Source organism: Pseudophryne corroboree, chromosome 8 (assembly GCF_028390025.1).
Source record: "Pseudophryne corroboree isolate aPseCor3 chromosome 8, aPseCor3.hap2, whole genome shotgun sequence".
Taxonomy (NCBI): Eukaryota; Metazoa; Chordata; class Amphibia; order Anura; family Myobatrachidae; genus Pseudophryne; species Pseudophryne corroboree.
In genome coordinates, this window is record NC_086451.1 from 216,041,890 (window position 1) to 216,066,497 (window position 24,608).

Sequence of the window (24,608 nt, forward strand, 5' to 3'; positions counted from 1 at the left end):
GACAGGAGTCACGGGGGGTACCGCCATTCGGGGAAAGGGGTCCCATGTGTAAACATGTGACCCCTTTCAGTGCGTGGTCCGGGTTTTGCGTTTTATTATTTTGCTAAGTACGTGGATTACAAGCAGAAGAGGACAGATCTACACAGGATTTTTGTGAGTATAATTTTATTTACAGGTACCCCATGGATTCTACTGGTGAAGGGGACCGAGTCGGCGTGTCAACATAGGTAAGTATGTGTGTGTCGGTGTGCATGTATGTAATAAAGTTTTGCTATCACGGTGTGTGTATAGTTTTTATTTGGGTATTTTTTTTTTGCAGTAGAACTACAGGTACCAGTGGGCCCGTTTTCCCCCTGCATGCTGGTACTTGTGGTTCTCCAAGTACCAGCTTGCGGGGAGGCTTGCTGGGACTTGTAGTTCTGCTACAAAAAACAATATTCTTTATTTTGTCACTTGGCTATCAGCCTCCCATCCGCCGCCCTTGGATGGGGGGACAGCCTCGGGCTTCACCCCTGGCCCTTGGGTGGCTGGAGGGGGGGGACCCCTTGATTTAAGTGGTCCCCACTCCTCGAGGGTACCCCGGCCAGGGGTGACTAGTTGGGGATTTAATGCCACGGCCGCAGGGACCGGTATAAAAGTGTCCCCCGGCTGTGGCATTATCTCTCCAGCTAGTGGAGCCTGGTGCTGGTGTGAAAAATACGGGGGACCCCTACGTCTTTTGTCCCCCGTATTTTTTGCACCAGGACCGGACGCAGAGCCCGGTGCTGGTTGTGAAAATACGGGGGATCCCCTGTCATTTTCCCCCCCGTATTTTTACAACCAGGACCGGCTCAAAGAGCCCGAGGCTGGTTATGCTTAGGTGGGGGGACCTCACGCATTTTTTTTTCTTGATTTTTTTAAACACTTTTGTGCCGTCCATGAAGTCGAATCCAGGACGCACACTATCGTCAATTGTCCGTTTTTCAACAGCGGGACTGTCGAATCCGTTTTTTATTGAATATGTCGAATTCGGGTCCCGGCGGGAGGGTGTCTGACTGTCGAATTGTGTCGAATTTAAAAACAGACCGCAATTGCATATACCCCTATAACTCTTAAATAATGCCACAGTTTGGGAGGGATGTGCTAATGGACATCGCCGCCCAGCGCCACAATGCTCATCTTACTTACTTACTTACATATGCGATTAGTATTGCGGAGGACAGCTCTTCCGATAACCGCTGTCCTCCGCGATCCCCAGCGGCTGCCTGACTTACGGGCTTCGGCCCCAGGAGCCAGTCTGCGCATGCGCAAGGTGATAGGGGCGGGCCCGAGGCATGCTGGGAGGGATCCGATCCATTACACAGCGCTGCGGAGAGAAGTCCATAGGCTTCCATGAGGTATCGCCAGCAAAAGCTGGCAAACTCCACCGCGGCGCTGACCTGCCAGCCGGGGGTTAGTACATTAGGAAAATGCAGTAATTGGGAGTTTACTGCTTTTTCCGTTTAGTACATCCCGCCCTTTATGTGTTATTTACAGTGCCATAACTGTGTGAGTTCCCAGGGTGGGTGAATGTACCATCGCTGCCCAATGACACCTGCATTTTGCTTGCATCATACCTGATATGCTACTTGCAGCCATGAGTGCTGCTGCAGAGTTCTACTTCCTGGTGCCAGTGGCCCCACCCCTTGGATTAACATCACGCTTTCGGGGGGCAGAGCCGACACATACTAGTTCTTTCTATACAATTACAGAATTAAGTCTGCAGGTTTATGTTTAGTGTTATGGTGGTTTTTACCATTATAGAATAACAAATAACCACATACCCATTTTCCGCACTGTATTTTTTGTCCTCATTGCATGATAAGAAAACAAATAACTGCTTACAACTAAAATGAGGGGGAAAAAAGTGTGTAAAACAAGTTAATACATCTAAGGGTAATCCTGATAACTATTGATAATATGTGACTCCATATCGAGCTTTGTCACAATTAATTAGCATACAACTGTGTATATTTATGTGTTTATGATGAGGATGAAGCACAGGCAATAAGATAAGGGAGGGGTACTAGTGAAAAGTCACAAATACCCCTTTCACATCGCAAAAATAACCTGGGTTATTTCCGGGTCGACCCGGGTTGAGATGCAGTGTGAAAGCCTCTGACCCGGGATTTTCAACTCGGGTCTCAGAAAAAGGTGCTGATTGGCTGTGTATGTGTCTGCACAGAGCAGTCCCCAAACCCTCCTTTTATTTCCTTTGAGACCTCATCAATGTGAGCCAGAAAAAAGTCCATTTTAAATCACATCACAGTGTTTAACATGGGTGACCCGGGTTCAGTGCGAAAGGCACTTACCCGGGAATAACGGGTCAAAACTGCAATATGAAAGGGTCTGAGCCTGCTCGGACCTGGTTCAAAAGCCAGGTCCGACCTCTGTTTGCAATCTAAAAATATAGAAGTATAAAGGGTAGAACTTGATATTTAGATGACTAGTATTAGGTTAGCACCACGTGACAGTTTTTAGAAAGCGTTTAATGGGATTCTTTGCAAGAGAGTATTCTTGGTTAAGCATGGAAGAGGTTAATTCATTACCCAGAGGCAAAAAGGGAGCTATTTTGGTACAAGACATGTTACAGTCATCTGGGAATTTTTGGGCAATTGCTATATAAAAGTCAGAAGTTCTTGTAAACAGCTGCATTGCCAGATCTCCTTCTGCATATAATTTATCACATTCTCTGTGTATGCAACTCATATATTACATGAACCCAGAAACTGTGTGGCATATTTATCCATATTACATTCAAACGCCTAGTACATATACACATATTTCTGCTGTTATTGATTCTGCAATAAAAGAAATAAAAAAGAAAAGAAAATCTCTCAAGAAAAATATTAGTCTAATGGAAATGGTCAGTCATTGATACATATTATTGTATTTGTGTTTATTCTTTTTTAGTTTATAATTTCTTGAATTTGAAAAATTTGTAGTTATTTGTGTAATCACAATGTAAATGGTTTAAAGATAAACCAGACAGACATCTATTCAGATTGTGAGGCCTGCAATTTGTATTGTGCATGCTGCATATGTAGACTCTACAGTGGTGTAGCGCTAAAGAATATGCCTGGCCCTTATACAATATATAATAAACCACAGAAAAACAGAATACTATCTCGATTAATGCGGAATCTGAAAAAATCATTTAATAGTTTTTTTTGGCTGCCATTTTTCACAAGCCCTTCAAATACATCCATACTTGCAGAATTTAACACATCTGGGGGAGGGAGGGGCAGGACTATAGGGTAATATTTGTGAATTTAATGAAAGGGGGAAAAAACACAAACACTATTTGTAAAGTGAAATAATTCTTTCATCTGAAGGAGTGGACCTGAATAATTGCCTGAACTCTTTGAACAAGTAAACTCGTAATTGGTTTTTCAGAACTTTTTCAATTAGTGTGGGCCAGACAGGAGGAGGCAGGGATCGCAGCTGGTTCTTTAATGTACGGCAGCGTGACTGTCGAGCCCTAGACATCGCTGACTAGTGTCATACATACCACTTATAGGACGCCAATGGTGTGCAGCTTGCAGTATAATTCCTGGTCCCTGGCAGTCGTGTGCATAGCACACATACGCTGCTCTTCTTTAGCTGCAAAACTTTCGTAGATCGTGTGTAAACTATTAGGGGCATACGGAGTTTGTTGCACACAGCTTTGGCAGTGAAAAGGTTAAAGAAACACTCTCCCGGATTTGTTTTTTTCTTCTTTTTTTTCCTCCCACCCGATGGGCTGTCTCTGGGCTGCCAGGGTTGTGCATGGAACATTTGTTCTTGGAGGAAGGGAGTTTAGTGAGGTCAGCAGGGCCAGATGCTGCTATTAGCTGGCTCTGTGTAGTCACTACTCTCCCTGTATGCTCAGTCTCTGTCCTTCCAAGGATTTTGCCCTCCACTACTGGGATTAAACTCATGCAATCCAATGAATAGGATCAGGACTAAGAGAAGCAAAAATGGTAAGCCTCAATACTTGTGTCATTTATAGATGATCCTTAAAATAATTACTACACATGTATAATGCTATGTAGTGCCTGGAATGGGTTGAATGTGTGTGTGTGTGTATATATATATATATATATATATATATATATATATTAGTGTCTGCTCCCCCCTCCGACATTTCATTAATTTTGTTAAATGGCAGAGTGGTTCTTGCGTTATATTACTAAGTAATTATATATTTTATTATTGTCTACATTAACAGGATCTGTCATTTTCATGTAGGCCATGTAGACAGACTTAAATGGTGCATATATGAATATGTGGTTGACAGTGCTTATCTACAAACTCCTATAAACCTGAATTAGCAGGTCACAGCCCTCTTATCATTTGTACTACAGCTGGTTTGCTGCACTCCTCCTGTGGTGCACAATGCTCTTGGTCAGTTTCTGCCAAGGTGATAAATGTCATGATACCTTTTACATGGTTGTAAAACAGCAGATGGAATGGTGTGTGAGCTGGTACTTTACAGCATGGCATTGGCAGTGAGCTGGTACTTACAGATGTGTGAGCTGGTACTTTACAGCATGGCATTGGCAGTGAGCTGTTACTTACAGATGTGTGAGCTGGTACTTTACAGCATGGCATTGGCAGTGAGCTGGTACTTGCAGATGTGTGAGCTGGTACTTGCAGATGTGTGAGCTGGTACTTGCAGATGTGTGAGCTGGTACTTGCAGATGTGTGAGCTGGTACTTGCAGATGTGTGAGCTGGTACTTGCAGATGTGTGAGCTGGTACTTACAGCATGGCAATGGCAGGGACCCTGTAATGTGGTCAGGAGGGTTTAAATTTAAGGGATATTTAATTTGTTAGATGGGGATTGATAGGAAAAGTCCTACTTGTTAGCTGAATGCTGTAATAATTATTTTCAACTCAACATCTCAGTTTTTTTGTCTTTGCTTTTGATTTTTGTAAAACTTAATTTATTTTTTATTTTTCTATTCTCTTGCATTATAAATAGTAGGAGAATTGTGTTTATTGTGGCGGGGAACGGTAACTTTCTGTATTTTCTATCAAGTATCATAACAGATGGCATATAGTTCTGACAACAGGAAATGGTAGAATAAGCACAATGTTGTGAATTGGTGATATTTTCTTACAAGTAATAAATACTCTGTGGTACGCTTTAATGTAAATAAATGAGCAACAAGTGCATATATTCTTGTTTGTGATTTTGTAGTTTTCAAATATCTAAATTCATAATTGCACCAATCCTTTTCTGGAGCAAAAAAAAAAAAGCTTATGGTTTCCAGAAATACATCTTTTCTGAGTTATGTTATTGCAGGAAATACTTGTGTAGGAACGGCACAGTTGCCAGTATTTTTAACATTTTCCCTTTAGGGAGCTTCCCCTCACCACCCCCTCACAAACTGTAGGAGTTTAAGGAAAGCAAGAGGAATCTTCTACAGAACCATGGAGAGAGAGGCAGGATAATGACCATCTGAAAATTTAGCCTTCTGTATAATAATTTGTGACCGTGTCTCAATTTAGAGGACAAGTATTTAATAGAGGTTGAGATGGTCTGCAGGCTCCTTGCTTTCCTTAGAACTGTTGGAGAACTCAACTTGCACAGGATGTATGGGATAGATCTGGAGTGTGGGAGGTGGCAGGATGTTGCTCCTATCACTGGAACAATTAATTGGATTTCTGCTTCAATTGTCCAAATGGCACAAACCTGAATCTCAACTATATATACCTCTTTGATGTTTCATGATTTACCCATCATTTCTACTGTAGTGTAAATGCCAAAACATCTAGACTGTGAGAGTAGAAAGGACCTTGTATGTTTTACAGTTACACCAATATTGTATAGCAGATGTAGAGATTGTGAACTGCAGTATGGGAAGGGTTCTTGTACGGCTGAATAAGGACTAGTTATGATGGCCAATGCTGAATGCAGTGTACCTGCTTCTTGGAACAGATTAATATACATCTTATTACAATATAAGATTTTACTATGTGGCTAATTAATAAATCAGCCAATAAAAGCTAATTTAAATCTTTGATGGCTGTTGGTGAATATCATTAAATTGTAGTATTAATTGACATAATTGAACCATTATTTATTTATTTGTTCTAGCAGTGTGAATCCTGGATTTCTCTGGCTGGGTCCACAGGATAACATTGGGATATGGTTGAGCGACAGCAGAAATGGCACCAACACGGTCATGAGCTTTCTGGCCTCCCAGGATGCATCGGGGCTTCCCCATATAATCCCGCCCACTGACTCAGTCAGATCAGTTTTTTGCTTGGTGCGGCAGGAAGCCGCATGGTCACAGGGCTGCTGTAGATAAAGCAGCCTGAAGCTTTTATTATTTTATTTTTTATAGACTCACTATGTTTTTCTTTTTTGAGCGACTTTTCTTAACAACGTCTTAAACGTATACTGGAAAGAGTTGCTCCAACAACTCCCCACCGGGTCGCAACAACGCTTACCTTCGCGGTACAGTGCTGTCTCGACGGGCGCCTGTGTCGGATGTTCTAGCAGGTCCAGCAGACGTAACCAGGCTGTGGCCGGAGCATGGTGGGAAGGTGAGTCTATGGATTTCCTCTTACTAGGGGGGTCCGGACACAGCTACACTGTATTGGTGGAAACTACAAACAGTGTGTTGATGCGCCGAACATCTCGAGTGCGCACCGCTACGCTCCAGGGATCATAGGTGCCAGGACTAGGTAGAGGCCGCGATCCTTAGAGTTTAAGTCAACAGGGGGATTCAGACGCTCTCTTGGCCGGCCCTCCTCCGAGTTCATGACCAGTTTCCGCGCGTCTCCCGTCCATGAACTGAATGACCTCACTTCCGTCTCAGACGCTACAACGAGGGTACTCGGTCGCAGCTTAGACGCTGCGGTTGTGTACACTAGAGATCCCGCCTTAGCGTCTGCATACACGTGGAAATCGCTGAGCGTCCGTGTCCATCAGTAAGCGACTGTGTCCGTTATCAGTTACAGGAGCGGTAGTGTACATCAGTAGCGTCTGAATCCACTCAGCGTCTTACGAGCGCATTTGCTTGGATATGGAAGTGTGGTGAGTCTCCCTGTATCCCACTCTACAGAGGAAGGGTATACAGTACTAAAAATTCATTCTACTTGTTAGTATGAATTGCTAATTTTTAGTACATATTGCATATGAGATCTGTATATTACTGTGTTTTCTGCATGTTATGTTGAAAAAAAACAGTTGAAACAGAAGTACAATTTTCCTACTTATTTATAAGTTGATATGGGGGTTGTATTCTCATATGACAATGTCTAATGCTTTAACATGTGACTGACTGCTAGTCTGTGTGCTGACTTTTCTATGTAATGTCAGTCCTGTTCTGACCCTCAATTCAGGTGCACTGTGGTCAGATTGATCTCGCGTCTATATACTCATATATATAGGTGATTTTCAGTCACAAATTATGTAGTCATTAACAGATTATTACCATGTCTGTGAGCGGCAAAAGTGACGAGGAGAATTTATCAAGCACTCCTACATCCCTAACATGCTTATCTTGTAAGACAGGGTTAATTGGTATGGACCAATTGGTCACTTATGAGGGCTTGTGTGCGAACTGTTTTGCTTTTCAGCAAAGTAAAAAACAGGAGTTGGTTCAACCACCAACAGAGCCACCATAGAATATGTTCGCAAAGACTCTATCTTCAATAGTGGACAGGTTAACTCCGGTAGCACCACCTCAAGGGTTAGGTTACACTATTAACCCATACATGCAGCTCCCTTCCTACGGCTTGGTTCCAGTAGCCTCTACAAGCAACCAAGGGACAGGTAAGACTAAGGGGCCCTACACATATCACGATGCGCCGCCGAGGTGCCCGACGGCCGATACGGCCGACGAGCGACCCGGTGACGGGGGGAGTGAAGTTTCTTCACTCCCCCCGTCACGCGGCTACATTGAAGTGCAGGCAAATATGGACGAGATCGTCCATATTGGCCTGCATGCACAGCCGACGGGAGACCAGCGATGAACCAGCGCGGGGACGCGCATCGTTCATCGCTGGAGTCTCCACACTGAAAGATATGAACGAGTTCTCGTTCATTTATGAACGAGATCGTTCATATCTTTCAGAAAATCGGCCAGTGTGTAGGGCCTATAAGACAGATGCGTCTATGTGGCAGACTACACAAGATGATACAACAGATGATGATACAGTATATTCAAATACTCTGTATGATGATCAGTTGCAGAGTTTTAGTTCAGAGGATGTAGCTGAACTGATTAATGCTGTGAAGGCTGTTCTCTCCTTGGAAGATCCAGCCAAGACAGTGTTAAAATCTAAAGCACCTGTGTTTAAACGAACAAAATCAGTTAAAACTGAATTCCCAGCGTCAGATGAGCTGATGGAAATGATGACGGAAATGATGGATGAGTCTTGGGCGGCGCCCAGTAAAAAGTATAAGATTCCGAAAAGATGGGATTCTTATTATCCATTTCCAGCTGTGGATTGTTCGAAAAGAGAAGTTCCTCCAAAAGTAGATGCACATGTACTGCGACTTGTGCATAAATCTGCTTTACCACTGTCATCTACCTCACTAAATGATGTCACAGACAGAAGGGTAGATAGTTTTTTGAAACATTTATTTTCTCTAGTAGGAGCAGTGGTAAAACCTGCTATGGCTTCGGCCTGGGTAGCAAAGGCAATGGGCGAATGGATAGAGGAACTAGAGAATGACATCTCTTCTCCTACTAAGCCGTTTAAGACAATCTGCCCAATACTTGGAAGAAGCAGCAATTGATATGGGTACAGTTGCTTCTAAAGCTTCAGCCTTGACAGTAGCCGCTCGCAGAGCAGTTTGGCTACGTACCTGGAAAGCAGATGCGAAATCCAAGAAAGAATTGGAAGCATTGCCTTTCATTGGTAATATATTGTTTGGGAAACCATTATCTGATATCCTAGAATCAGAGGCTGAATCAAAGAAGGTCAGATTTCCGGCTACTTATAACCCTAAGTCCAAGGGTTCAAAGTTTCACTCATTTCGTTGGCAAAGCAAAGCGAAAGCTAGAGAGTAGTCTAAGCAACCCCAGTTCAAAACCAGGGGTAGGAAGCAGTGGGCTAGTAAAAAGCCAGCTTCCAAGCCTGAACAGAAACCATCAGCCTGAAGAGATGGGCCTCCGCCTGGAGGATTCCAGGGTTGGGGGCCGACTCCTTCATTTTGCACACATATGGCAACAGTCAACAACAGATGCTTGGGTGCAGAAGGTGGTATCTCAGGGGTATGGGTTCCCATTCAGGAGGCAGCCTCCTCCTATACGAGATGCACCAGCCCATCTCGTATAGGGTCGAAGGCCAATGCCCTGCAAGAAGCAGTCCAAAAATTACTGCAGTCAGGTGTGATTGTCCTAGTACCTCCATCACAAAGGGAACAGGGGTTTTACTCAAATCTATTTCTGATCCAGAAGCCAAATGGGTCATATCGACCAATTCTCAATCTGAAAATGTTAAACAAATACATTTGGATCCCGAAGTTCCACATGGAGACGTTACGCTCCATAATGTTGGCTTTGGAACCGGGAGATTACATGGTATCTCTGGATGTACGGGATGCTTACCTACATGTGCCTATAGCACTGTCTCATCAGTGTTACCTCAGGTTTGCCATCCTCCAGGAACATTTTCAGTTCCAAGCCTTGCCCTTCGGGCTAGCAACCGCACCCAGGGTGAACAAGGGATAAGAATATTCCCATACCTCTATGACCTGTTAATCTTAGCACATTCGCAAGATTCACTTTTGAGCCATCTTCAACAGACAATAGTTTGTTTACAGAGACACGGGTGGCTCATAAATTGGGAAAAGTCGTCTCTGAATCCGTCACAGCGGATGGTTCATTTGGGGGCCATATTGGATTTAGACCTACAGAAAGTTCTCTTACCAGAGAAAAAGATAGTCAAGGTGCAGGTCATGGCTCAGGAAGCGTTGCACGCCCAGACAATGTCAGTCCATGCAGCAATGCGACTGTTGGGTCTGATGGTATCAACCTTCGACATGGTGGAATATGCGCAATTCCACTCCAGACCATTGCAGCACCTTATTCTGACCAAATGGAACGGAAATCATCAGACGATAAAAAAAGCAGATGATAAAGTTTCCAGTAAACGTAAAAAGGTCTCTAGCATGGTGGCTACAGACAGACCATTTAAACAAGGGGATACCCTTTTGGATAAAAGAATGGCAAGTCCTGACAACAGATGCCAGCCTGCAAGGCTGGGGTGTGGTACTCGGAAGCCTGTGGTTCCAGGGAAAATGGACCGCAAGGGAAAGTCGCCTGCCAATAAATCTGTTGGAAATAAGGGCCATTTACATGGCTTTAGTTCAGGCAAAGGACAGTCTGCAAGGAAGACCGGTCCAGATTCGCTCAGACAATGCGACAGCAGTAGCGTACCTCAATCATCAAGGAGGAACTCGCAGCAAGAGACTGATGGAGAAAGTAACTCCCATTCTAAGATGGGCAGAACTCCATCTCCCAGCATTGTCAGCAGTGTTTGTCCCAGGTGTACTGAACTGGAAAGCGGATTTTCTCAGTCGACACACCATTCAGGAAACCGAATGGGCATTACACCCAGAAGTGTTTCAGACACTAGTGAACAGATGGGGTCTACCAGAGATAGACCTCATGGCGTCTCGTCTGAACAACAAAGTTCCAAGGTACGGATCGAGAACAAAGGATCCTGGAACGGTCCTTGTAGACGCACTGTCAGTAGAATGGAAATTTCGTCTGGTATATCTGTTCCCTCCAATATCTCTGTTACCCAGAGTAGTGAGAAAAATGAAGCAAGCAAAAGGAGCAATAATTCTAATAGCTCCAGCTTGGCCAAAAAGGCATTGGTACACAGATCTACTAAGGATGTCCGTGGAAGCACCAATACTGCTCCCTCAATGTTCAGATCTGCTAATGCAGGGTCCTTGTTGGCACAGCCATCTGGATCGTCTGTCTTTGACGGCGTGGCTATTGAAACCTCTATCTTAGAAGCTAGAGGATTTTCGAAACAAGTAATCCAAACTATGCTTAGAGCAAGAAAGCCTTCTTCAGCTCGTGTGTATCATAGAATATGGCAAGCCTATATTCATTGGTGTACTGGAAAATTTTTTAATCCAAGATCTTTTAAAGTATCCAGGATTTTGGATTTTCTTCAAGCAGGAATGTATAAAGGGTTGAAAGTGGCTTCCTTGAGAGTTCAAGTATCAGCATTAACTGTATGGTTTCAGCGAAAGATTGCTGATTTACAGGATGTACGTACTTTCTTTCAGGGAGTTGTACATATTCAGCCTCCATTTGTTTCTCCTGCAGCTCCCTGGGATTTGAGTTTAGTTCTTAAATTCCTCCAGGGTCCTCCGTTTGAACCACTTAAGAGAGCAGATCTTAAATGGTTAACGGCTAAAGTGCTTTTTCTACTGGCAATGGCGTCAGCCAGAAGAGTGTCAGATTTAGGAGCGTTATCGTGTAAGTCTCCTTTCCTAAGTTTTTTTCCAGGCAGAGCAGTTCTCAGAACGAGATCTGGTTATCTTCCAAAGGTGGTGTCAAAGTTTCACCTGCATGAAGAGATTGTAGTCCCAGCTTTTCAGGTATCGGGACTATCTGCGGGAGAAGCGTCGCTGGACGTAGTCCGAGCTTTAAGAATCTACATAGATCGTACTAGTGCCATCAGGAAAACAGATTCTCTCTTCATCCTCTATGGCAGGGCTGGCCAAACCGGTCCTCGAGATCTACCAACAGTTCATGTTTTCCAGGCCTCCTAGAGATCTGTAGAATTGTCAGTTAGGAATGAATGCAGCACATCTTAATTAGTAATGACTACACCTGTGCACCAGCTAGGTGGTCTGGAAAATGTGAACCGTTGGTAGATCTCGAGGACCGGTTTGGCCAGCCCTGCTCTATGGATTTCATAGAATAGGATGGCCTGTTAGTAAACAGACGCTGGCGAGATGGCTCCGAATGGTAATATCAGAAGCTTATTCTCATGCAGATCTCCCTACTCCGGCTAATGTCTCTGCACACTCTACACGTAAGGTATGTCCTTCATGGGCAGCACAACAGGGTGCTTCAGCAGAACAGATTTGTAAGGCAGCCACATGGTCTTCCATAAACACATTCATTAGACATTATGCCTTGGATACTGTTGCCTCTCATGACGCAGACTGCGGGCGAAAGGTCCTCCTGTGTAATCAGGAGCGTCCCCACCACTAAAATTGGCTTTGGGAATCCCAATGTTATCCTGTGGATAATCCTGTGGACCCAGCCAGAGAAATAGACGTTATGGTAAGAACTTACCGTTGATAACGTGATTTCTCTTATGTCCACAGGTATCCACAGGGATCCCACCCTGACGCACCTTATTTGAGGATCTTGACAATCACTAAACCTCTTCCCTGTTGTATGGAAGGGTGTGCATGTGTGTTCTTATCGCCTAAATAGATTTCTACCTGATGCTCCTGCCTAAATCGCTGTGGAAAGAACTGATTTGACTGAGTCAGTGGGCGGGATTATATGGGGAAGCCCCGATGCATCCTGGGAGGCCAGAAAGCTCGTGACCGTGTTGGTGTCATTTCCGCTGTCGCTCAACCATATCCCAATGTTATCCTGTGGATACCTGTGGACATAAGAGAAATCACGTTATCAACGGTAAGTTCTTACCATAACGTCTATTTTTGCATCCTTTCAAATGAGCCCCTGTGCATTTAGGGCCTGACTTGTAAGCAAGTACATTTGGGCGCCATAGTTTTCCATGTTGCATAAAAATGTTACAATGCATATGTACAGATGTGGATCTAGGATTTTAAGCGGTTTATATACCTTTGTACTTTTAGAAGCAGATTAGGGAAGGTCACATGCAGCGTAACAGGTGCCTGGAGATTCAAGCGAACTACAATCCTACATTATTCAGTTCTTGAGTTAGTTTATTAAGCTCATAATTTGCCAATTGAACTTATCTAAATACTTTTGTTTTTGTATCATAACATGATGTTTCAGTGGGTTTTTGTGATAGGTAAAGAATACAGGGGCAGATTTATTAAGCTCGGTGAAGTGATAAAGTAGAAGGTGATAAAGGACCAGCCAATCGGATCCTACCTACCATGGCACAGACTGGGTTTGAAAAATGACAGTTAGGAGCTGACTGGCTGGTCCTTTATCATCTTCCAATTTATCACTTCACCGAGCTTAATAAATCTGCCCCACAGTTACTCCATTTATGTGAATTGCTTCATGTCAGTGGATTGCCCAGTATCCATGAGGTGGGAAAGAGATATGCCTCCTAGATTTGATCATACGCATGTTTACGTAATGGAGTGTATATTAGCCTACATCAGTATCTTAGAATAATATATTCAGTTTCATGTAAATTGTAATATATAGTGCTTGTGTTATGATCTTCCCTCTTAGAGGTAACGTTTTACATTGACACACTGAAGCGGATACGGTCGTTACGTTGACACAACTTAGGTCGACCACTGAAAGTCGACATTGCCCTTGGGTTGACATGTACTAGGTAGACAGGTCAAAAGGTCGACATGAGTTTTCACTTTTTTTGGGGGATTTTTTCATACTTGACGATCCACGTGACTACGATTGGAACAGCAATCTGTGCTTAGCGAAATGGTAGCGGAGCGAGGCACCTTGTCCTTGACCTGTCGACATAGTATATGTCGACCTAACGACCATGTCGACCTAATGCATGACAACCTAAGGGCAATGTCGACCTTCAGTGGTCGACCTAATGAGGGTCGACCCAACGACCCATACCCCACTAAAGAGTCATGGTTTACCCTTACAGATGCCACGAGTCATTAGATCATTCAAGGAAGAGGTTAATGGGATAATGTTTTTGAGAATGGGGTCTCGAGCCATTATGACCCCACTCTGCAGCCGCCTCTGTATGGAATGTTCCTGGGGCAGTTGAGTACAGGGCAGTGTCTGTTCAGGGGTTAATTACATGCCCTTCATGACATACTGTGCTGCATGTTTGGAAAGAGTAGAAAGGACCTTGTATGTTTTCAATGTGTGGGATCACATCCCACCCTAGGCAGCGTCTGCGCCCCTGGGGGTAAGCAGGGAGTGTCTGTCAGCCTGGGAAATAAGGAGGTAATTGTCAAGCAGTCACATCCCACCATCATAGGCTCATTCTTAGAGTGAACACTTGGTATGCTTTAACTCTTTTTATCCAAAAGTAAGTTATGAATGCCTCATTAACAAGCTACTTATGAAGACATAGTGATACAGTGAATAGTGGGTCCTATTTAGGTCTAATGCAAGAGAGAGAGAGAGAGAGAGAGAGAGAGTACATTCTAATCAGAGTGTAATTTACATGCTGGATACTCCAATGCGAGGACTTTTCATTTTGTAGAACCAAGTTTGAAAATGAAACTATCTCTTGATATATGGAATATACCTAACAATCAATTCCAACGAAGAAAAAAAACAAATAGTTCTTAGAATGACCTGCAGTATATCGATTCATTCTTTTTTTGAGACCTATACATCTTGGCTGTAGGTCTGTTTTCTTAATTTGGCAAGTCAGGCCACCTTCTTCATTTGCACCATTGTCCAGCTCTGATGCTCACTTGCCCATTGTAGGTGCTTTCAGTGGAGGACAGGGGTCAGCATGTGCACTCTGACTGGTCTGAAGCTACCCAGCCCCATACACAGCAACATGTGAAGCACTGTATGTTCTTACACCATTCTATCATATCCAGCATAATATTTTCCAGCAATATGTGCTACAGTAGCTCTTCTGTGGGATCGGACCAGAGAGGCAAGCCTCCATCCCCCACCTGCATCAATGAGCCTTGGGCACCCATTACCCTGTCGCCGGTTCACCGGTTGTATTTCCTTGGACCACTTTTGGTAGGTACTAACTACTACTTTTTGGGAATTCCCCAAAATACCAGGTGGGTATATTTACGAAAGTGCGGGTTTTTAGAACTGGAGATGTTGCCAGTAGCATCTAATCAGATTCTAGCTATCATCTTCCAGAAGGTGCTAGATAAAAGATAAGTCGAATCTGATAGAATATACCCCCTTCTGCCTTAGAGATGCTCTGACAAGTCTTCTAGCCATTACAATTTGTCCCTTGTCAAAGTCACTTATATCCTCTTTGCCTATTTTCCTGCTTCTGACAGTTCAAAAATGAAGGGCCTAATTCAGACCTGTTGGCAGTTGGGCAAAACCAAGTGCACTGCAGGTGGGGCAGATATAACATTTGCAGAGAGAGTTAGATTTGGGTGGGTTATTTTGTTTCTGTGCGGGGTAAATACTGGCTGCTTCATTTTTACACTGCAATTTAGATTTCAGCTTTAAGAACACACCCCACCCAAATCTAACTCTCTCTGCACATGTTATATCTGCCCCCCCCCCCCCCCCCTGCAGTGCACGTAGTTTGGCCCATTTGCTAGCAAAGTTGCTGCTGCGATCAGGTCTGAATCAGGCCCTAGTGTTCACTTGCTGCCTAATATATTGCAACCCTTGATAGGTGCCATTGAATCAAAATAATTAATGTCACTTCACCTGTCAATGGTGTCAGCTATCTATCTGGGAGGCGGTCGTTAGGTCGACATACATTGGGTCGACCACTGAAGGTCGACATGGTCACTAGGTCGATATGGGCATTAGGTCGACGTGCAAAAAGGTCAACATGAGTTTTTCGCAATTTTTGTATTTTTATTTTTTCACCTTTTTCATACTTAACGATCCACATGGACTACAATTGGGAACAGTAATCTGTGCCGAGTGCAGCGGCAGCGGAGCAAGGCAGCTTGCCCGAAGCATGGCGAGCGAAGCGAACCATGCGAGGGGACGCAGAGCACTAATTGGTGTTCCCCGTCACTTTACGAAGAAAACGACACCAAAAACAGTCAAAAAACGCATGTTGACCTTTTTCCATATCGACCTAATGACCATGTCGACCTTCAGTGGTCGACCCAATGTATGTCGACCGAATTAACCACACCCATCTGTCTGTCTATCTATCTATTTGTTGGGAGCGGAGCTGCTGCCATGTCCTGTAACTGCCTGCAACAGAGCTGGACCCGGAAGAGTGGGTGCACACTCGCACCGTGCAGTCACTGTGTGTGAGAGGCTCCTGTCACTCTGAGGCTGCGCCCACACCGCCTACAGCTCACTGCCCTATTTGGACAAGACGGCTCACATCCCTGCCGGGAACTAACTGGCGTATCCCTGGAGTCTCTCTGAACCTTGGGGCCCTGTACAGGTGTCCCCTTTTGACCCCCCATGTCGCCGGCCCTGGCTGTACCACCCTTGTGGTGGCAGCATACGCCTCCAATACAGGATGGGTAGGGAAGTTTAGAAGGGGGAGTTGGATACCCTTGTTAGTTTTGTGTTGGTAGTGCACATTCCTAAAACCACAGCTTCTATGGATTGCATTGGCTGCAGCTTATAGAAGCTGACAAGGCAGGGACCTCTCTACCTACAGGAAGCCAGCTCTCTGCCTGTCGCAGCCCAGTCTGGCAGTCCCAGAGGGAGGAAACACCTCCCAGTAGGACTGCCCTGTGTGTCTGTGACTGGCAGGTAAGACTTCCAATAGGAAGTCACTGCCAGTCACAGTGAAGCCAGTGCAGTCTCACGGACTGCATCTTGCTTCACTGACAGTGAGCTGAGGTGGCAGATTTTACCTGGGGGAGCTGCAGTCGTGCAGGCCATAGGTAAAACCCGCCACTGGTTGCAATCCTGATCTTATATTGAGTAAAACTCAAGATTAACATTTTAAATATTAATTATTATCTTCTTCTTAGAGGCCTAGTCATCTGCAGCTTTTTCATGATCAAAGTCTGTAGGATCTGGTTCAGCTAATGAAATCATCATCCGATTCATGCTTTATGTGATTCCTTAAACAGGTTTTAATTAGTTTTAGAGTATAAAATCCTATTTCACATTCAGCTGTACTTGCAGGTATAGTCGGTCCAACAGCAGCTGTGCTTTCAGGTATAGTTGGTCCAATAGCAGCTGTGCTTACAGGTATAGTTGGTCCAATAGCAGCTGTGCTTACAGGTATAGTCGGTCCAATAGCAGCTGTGCTTACAGGTATAGTCGGTCCAATAGCAGCTGTGGTTACAGGTACAGTCGGTCCAATAGCAGCTGTGCGTTCAGGTAAAGTCGGTCCAATAGCAGCTGTGCGTTCAGGTAAAGTCTGTCCAATAACAGCTGTGCGTTCAGGTAAAGTCGGTCCAATAGCAGCTGTGCGTTCAGGTAAAGTCGGTCCAATAGCAGCTGTGCGTTCAGGTAAAGTCGGTCCAATAGCAGCTGTGCGTTCAGGTAGAAGTCAGTTCAAGAGCAGCTAAATTTGGAAAAGATTCTTTCAGCTAATTTCTAATGAAATCATCATCTGATTCATGCTTTATGATATTCCTTAAGTTTTAATTAGTTTTAGAGTAGAAAATCCTATTTCACATTCACCTGTACTTACAGGTATAGTCAGTCCATTAGCAGCAGTAATAATCCACAGGATTGTACTCTCTACACTCAGTGGCGGATCATGCCACGGGCAAGCAGGACTTTTGGCCGGGGCGCCGCCTTCCGGAGGGCGCCGGCGCCATCCGGAGGGCGCCGCACCATGGCAAGATCCTCCACTCTCAGTGTGCGCCCCAGCAGTGTCCCCCCGCTGTGCCCCCCCTCCCGCTGTGAGAAGGGAACCAGACGCTACGCGTCTGGAATCCCTTCGTGGCGCTGGTCCTCCCCCGCTCTGAAGGGAATCAGACGCTAAGCGTCTAGTTTCCCTTCATGGAGAGGACCTTTGGTGTGCGGTGCGCGATGACGTCATCGCGCACCGCACAGCATTGTGGCATAGACGCTAGGGGTCATAATTGACCTCTAGTGCCTATGCTGTGCTATGGGAGAGACGTCATGACTGACGTCTCTCCCATTGATCCGAGGAGAAGAGCGGCGCCGGTCTGCAGGGCCTGGAAACAGGAGCGGGGTACAGTAAGTATACTTTTTTTTTTTTTTTCCAGCGGCGCTACAAATGGGGGGCGTGACTGACCACGCCCCCATGTTAAGCCACGCCCCTAACTTTTGCCAGGGGCGCCGCAAGGGCAAGAACCGGCCCTGTCTACACTCTTAACATGCCCACACACTGTAAGGTTTTTTTTTAAATGATGTGGGCATTACTGACCAATTGAAAAAACATATTGTTTAAAAACAGTGCACATGTGGGCATGTCAGCAACGCAATTTTAATTAATAGAACTAGTTACCAAAACGGGAAAAAAAGTCTGATATATTTCAGTCTTGTGAGTACCATTACCCTACCTTATGGCTGACAGAACCAGAACTAGAAATGCTATAGGAATGGTTAGTGTTGGCAGTAATTTCTGTTGTTCCTGGATGCAGAGAAATGGTGTTCCATTCTTGTTAATTTCTACCCTCTTCTACAAAGTTTGAATTTGTGAATTGTCAGTGGAATCCTTAGATCTCAAATAAGATGATAGTGAAAATGATGACCTCATCAAACTTTTATCGTGGCCCCAGTAGCACAGGGTTGCGATGTCCGGCATGTTTCAAACTAGAATTAGAATGTTTGCTCCTCTTATGACAAAATGCTGTATAACAAAACATGTTAGAGGATTATTGTAACATCCTATCAGCCTTTATAAATCTTCATACACACATGACTGTGAGACAATGGGCCTAATTTAGAGTTGATCGCAGCAGATATAACCTTTCCAGAGAGATTTAGATTTGGATGGGGTGTGTTCTTCAAACTGAAATCTAGATTGCAGTGTAAAAATAAAGCAGCCAGTATTTACCCCGCACAGAAACAAAATAACCCACCCAAATCTAACTCTCTCTGCAAATGTTATATCTGCCCCCCCCCCCCCCCCCCTGCAGTGCACATGGTTTTGCCCAACTGCTAACAAATTTGCTGCTGCGATCAACTCTGAATTACCCCCCATATTGGGTATCTTCACTGCAAGCACTGAATGGGTTTCAATGTCCCTGAATCGATGAACAGCATTACAGTACGTGTAGCTGCTTGCTGATTACCTGTACAAGGAGCTTGATACTTATCTTCTGGTCTTGAGTATCAGAGCTACGGAGTTATTAGTAATAGTTCCTGTGACCGGACGGTCCCATCCCCAGTACACAGAATGGATGCTTAGGTCACACGGGACTTGACCACATAGGGGATTCCCGCTTACCGTCAGTAACCGCCTGTTACTGACTCCACCCACTGCGCTCTGGGCGTGTTTTTGCTGCCACCACCAAACTCCTAACCTGCCGTGGCGTTTGGAACCACAGTTCTGCTCTGTATGTGCTGACACGCTGCCTTACCACACCTGTGTGGTTTTGATGAATCCCCACTAGTCGCTGACTAGGCCTCTACCGGTAGCTGGCGAAAGGCCGGACTGGGAGACGCTGATTCACCCTAGACAGCCGGTGAACGGGGCTGGGTTTCGCATAGCCCTGTAGGTCACAAGATGACGCAATCTTCTTGAGGCAGATGATGTTTTAATGCCAACAAATAGTTCTGAAAAGAACCTCAGCAGTACAGCAAGATGTTACAGCAGAAAGAAAATGGTACAATACACTTTTTTCATGGGGCAACTGCCCTCCTTTTATCCTACTCCAATACACAATACCACAGGGGGTAAGTCCGCCCTGTGGTTTACAACCAATCAATGTTTACCCATGGGCTGTGCATGCCTTGGTCACATGCACAGCTACCATTGTCCTCTATGGACAGTGGGGAGTGGTCACTCTCCTTTGACTGTCCCACCCTGGAGGATCAGGATACGCCCCGATGCCGTTCAGTCTAGGCTGGGGGAAGTTTTCCCGCCTAAACTGACTTCCAGAAACCTGCCCGGGACCTAGCAGCCTGGATTCGGGCTCCAGAGCTAGGCAGCCTAGATCCCCGGTCAGGGTTTCCTGGCCAGTACGGTTGGTCTCCATGGAGCTCCAGAAAACCACTCGGCTTGTTTCAAAGCTGAGCTTCTCCTCTCTCTTCCAATGCCACTTTCAAGGCTGAGGCTGGAAGGGAAAGTATTCCGTTTTTGGGGAAAAGGTCTGGGAGAATCCATCAGCCTGCACAGCCATGGATTCCCCCCTCCTGGGACACACAACCAAGTAAGCGCAATTTACCTTTAAATATACACTGAGCCTGTGCCCTGCACAGGCTCCACATACCTAGGAACTGCAGTGCCTCACATCACAATATATATTTTATTACATTTAAAACAATGTTTTGTTTGTTTTAAATACTGTGCCCAGTGCTCAGCGCTAGGCTCCCCTAGCCCTGCAGCCTGGCTGCTAGGGCTCTCTCAGTGCTGGAGGTATGGGGCTGGCTTCCCCCATCCTCCAGCCTGCCTGCCTGCCACTGGGGTCCAGGGAGCTGGCTCTCCCTGTCCCCCCAGTTTGGCACTACTTGGTGGCCTCGCCACACAGTGCGGTGCACCCCCCTGATCTAAAGCCCGGCGGCCCGGGACACTTGTCCCGGCCGCCGTGGCTCTGTGTCTTTTGCAGTGCAGAAGCTCCCGGACCCCAGCACTCACCATCCTGCTCACCCCCACCGCTAGGGAGCCGGCTAGCCTGGTCCCCCGAGCGGTGCACTCTGGTGGCCTCGCCGCACAGGCAGCCGGCTAGCCCGGTCCCCTGTATGCGGCACTGAGTTCTGTGCCCTCGCCGCAGCAGAGCTCCCGTCCCCCAGCACAGGCAACTACAGAGCGCGCTGCAGCGGGAGCTGAGCTCCCAGCCGCAGTGGCTCACCCTTCTCCCCCCGGTGCGCACACACAGCTAGTGCGCCGGGGGCTGTGCTTACTGCCGTGGTCGCCGGGAGCAGAGCTCCTGTGCTCCGGTGGCGCACACCGATTGCTGCAGCGGGAGCTGATCTCCCGGCTGCAGCGGTTCCCCTCTCCCCCGGCGCGCAAACGCTGCTCAGTGCGCCGGGGGATGCCCTCACTGCCGCGGTCGCCGGGGAGGTCCGGGACCGCGGCACACACTAAAAATAAATTTTTTAATTTTTTTTTAACACACGGCGCCTAGCGCCGACAACATTTTAAATATGGCGCCAAGCGCCCATTGTCCCCATAATGGCGCCGGGCACTAGGGGTTAATCCCTTCAGTGCCACGGCTGCCATTTACCATGTGGCCACTAGTGCGGGCCGTCCACAGTTCCATTTGCATTTCAAGTGACAAGGGTGGAGATCTCACTCGTGAGGGTCTGTTATGATAGTTCCTACAATATTTGGGAAAAGGCATGTGAATTGTTGATTGGAGTTTTGTTGTGGGGGCTCTAGTTGTGGAAATGGCTGTGTTTTCTTGTTAATGACTACCGAAGGACTTTAGCACCAAAATAAAATTTGTGGTCTTTTATTGAAGTTATTCCTTTGTTTGTCGCACTCTGCACTTACTGTATGCAGCTGTTTGAAGCTATTTTTCATTTTTAATATATTCTGTGTCAATTTTAATGGACAATATTTAGTATTCCATGGCTTAACAATTTTACATTGTTTGGAATTATACATGTTCAATACAGGCAAAGGTTATTTAGTTTTCTATTCTTTACATTTCAAACAAATGCAAAAAGGTTATTGCCTCAGTTGTGCTTCTGTATATACATACATTTGCACAGTGACGTACGGTGAGCTAAATTGCTCAGAAGGCACTGGCTTGCACCAGAGCCAGATTTACACGCAATATATGAGCTAAAGGGTATATGTGGGCATTATACACAGGTGCAGCAGTATAAACTCCTAAAAATGTTGTGAGTTTTGATTAGAGATGTGCTGAAAAGATAGGCAGTGCCTCACCTGCCATAGACTTTTTACTCCACAGTTTTGGCTATAAAAATGATTAGAATAATGCAAAGAAGATATTTCAAACAGATTCTTTGTATTTTTCCTATACTTTATACAGTAAAAACTCTGGCACAAATGTTAGTATGACAGGAAAGGCTCTGCCTCGCCTGCCTCACCCCACCGCACGTCACTGATTTACAGGTGACAAGGGCGTACCCTCCAAAATGGCCATTTCCACAAATGTTTCATGATCCATTTTTTTCGTATATTATGTTTTAACTGTACTAATGTTGAAGACTTGTTTTTTCTTTTTCATGACTATTAGTTACACATTTTAACAGACATAGATAAAAGACTCATTACAGTGCGTGTGTATATAGATAGAGATCTATCTGTCTGTCTGTCTGTCTGTCTGTCTGTCTGGCCAGCCCGGGACAGAGTAGTGAGAGGAGGCAGCCAGCCAGGCAGTGTAGTGACTCATACTAACGAGGAGCAGGAAGAGAGGGCTGGGCTAGGCTGATGGACGAAGCCCACTCTGTGCCTGGTGGGAGGGGCCGGACACGGAGAGAGAGAGAGACACTGTCAGTGTCGGACTGGGGCATGAAGGGCCCATCGGGCATACTTGCCTACCTGACCCTCTCCATGAGGGAGAAAATGCTCTGTTCCTGGACTTTCCTGGTAATGTAAGCTTGCCATCACCTGTGGTGAAACACCTTTCTTATCAATTAACTAGCTCACCACAGGTGATGGCAATCATACATTACCAGGAAAGTCCAGGAACAGAGCATTTTCTCCCTCATGGAGAGGGTCAGGTAGGCAAGTATGCCATCGGGGGGAATGCTGTTGTAGGGGCCCATGCTTAAGGGTGTGGTCAGCCACCACAGAGGTTTCGCTAACCATTACAGAGTACATGTTCTGTCTCGTTAGGTAAATATATAATAAACCATATCATTGTGAAGTATAATGTAACATAAGTATAGTGCATAATTAAAGTGCACTAGGATAGAGTCTGGAGCCTGATCCCTAGAGGAGCAGGAGGGCCCACAGGCAGTGGGGCCAACCGGTGATTCCCTGTTCCCCTGTGGGCCAACCGACCCTGGACACTGTGAAGCAATGTCCTGGCAGAGCCGACTCCCGAGTCATCTCATTCGCTGTACCCCTCAGCTGCTTCTACCCACACTGATTGTGATCACTGTGACAGCAATGAGTGTGCATGGAATCGATCTGCACTCTCGGTGAGGAGTGGGGTGCCGGACATTAGGGGGTGCACCAGGCACCCCCCGTGCGCACGCCTATGTGTATGTGTGTGTGTGTGTGTGTGTGTGTATATATATATATATATATATATATATATATATATATATATTACATTATATTCTACAATCTGATCTAGACAAGGACTAGTATTTTCCCCTTCTACTTTACACAATTGGAGGTTTCAAGTAACCTTCTATAAAAGTGACATACGTGCGCTTAGCGTAAATGCCCCTCCCTGTACATCAGCAATCCATGGGGGTAATTTGACGTTTTGCAGATAAATGTGCAAATACATCTGCAATGGATGGGGTTCACAGTTCGCAGATTCAGTCCAACAATCAATTTGGATTGTTAAATCAGGTTGTACAACATGTTGGACTTTACAGATCAGTTGGGGCTGTAGATTGCAAGTATATGGTAACAGTCAGCAGATTTGCAGACCTAGGGGGTTATTCAGAGTTGTTAGCAAACCAAAAAAGTTAGCAATTGTCAAAATCATGCTGCACTGCAGGTGGGGCAGATGTAACATGTGCAGAGAGAGTTAGATTTGGGTGCGGTGTGTTCAAACTGAAATCTAAATTGCAGTGTAGAAATTAAGCAGCGAGTATTTACCCTGCACAGAAACAATATAACCCACCCAAATCGAAATTTCTCTGCACGTTACATATGACCCACCTGCAGTGCAAAATGGTTTTACCCATTAGTTTACTTTTTTGGGTTGCTAACAACTCTGAATAACCCCCCTAGTCTCTATTAAATTGACGAGCCTTTCAAGATTGACAGATCTGTATTGCTGAAAATGATCTGCAAATCGCTGACAAATATCTGTAATGTATGGGCGCAGATTGGTGGACTGGAGAATATTTTTTTTGTGACTGCTGATGTATGGGGGCCTTAACTTGCTATCCTTGCTCAGTGATGTAGAAACGGGGTATGAGGTATACATGAGGTATGAGGGACATGAAGAGAAGTCTGAAATGATATTTGGTGTACACATGGGATCTTGGATTGGTATGTGAGAGGTATAAGGTATTTGTAGCAGCTTTTTTATTTATTTAACACTATTCAAGTAGCTGATTTGTTTTTCAATTGATGTTTTTTTTCTTCTCTTCTATTAGTAGGAATAAAGGTAGTGTGTAGCCCTTCTGAAGATTAGAAGGCTGGGCATGTGGCCTTTACACTGTATGAGGTTGCCCATCACTAGTGCATACATTGCTGATTAGCAAATTAACAAATGTCTAGTTGCTACAATTTTACTGTGCATTGCACCATTCAGCAAAGTTGTTGTATAGCCCGTATGGTGTAAAATAGTGGATGCATACACAGGGGTAGTGACTGTCTTCACGATTTTAATTTCAGAGAACTAATTAGAAGCATATTTGCCTACTCCTAATTTACGTGGATTTCTCCCAGAATAGTAGCCCTCCCTCTCAGATCACATCTTTTGGTTCATGAGAAATTAGTGATCTGGTTTTGGTTGCAGCACCTTGTTATAAGTACATGGTTAAAGATCCTACTCCTACTTGTATGCACTGTACTCCCTTAGTAGTTGAGCTGCGCTTCAATTGCATTGTGATTTCAATAAAAAAA

At 45.2% G+C, this 24,608-nt stretch overlaps 1 protein-coding gene across 6 annotated transcripts in view; it reads left to right on the forward strand.

Moving 5' to 3' along the window:
• STARD8 (StAR related lipid transfer domain containing 8) overlaps positions 1-24,608 on the forward strand; it is a 443,153-nt gene that overhangs the window by 302,120 nt on the left and 116,425 nt on the right. The window contains exon 1 of one of the 6 annotated variants that reach the window (XM_063937083.1): positions 3,452-3,980. The exons of the other annotated variants lie outside the window; for them this stretch is intronic. Within the exon in view, the coding sequence (XP_063793153.1) occupies positions 3,947-3,980 (34 nt within the window). The 5' untranslated portion in view covers positions 3,452-3,946. Of the gene's footprint in view, positions 1-3,451; positions 3,981-24,608 lie in introns of those variants that run through there. 6 annotated transcript variants of the gene reach the window in all.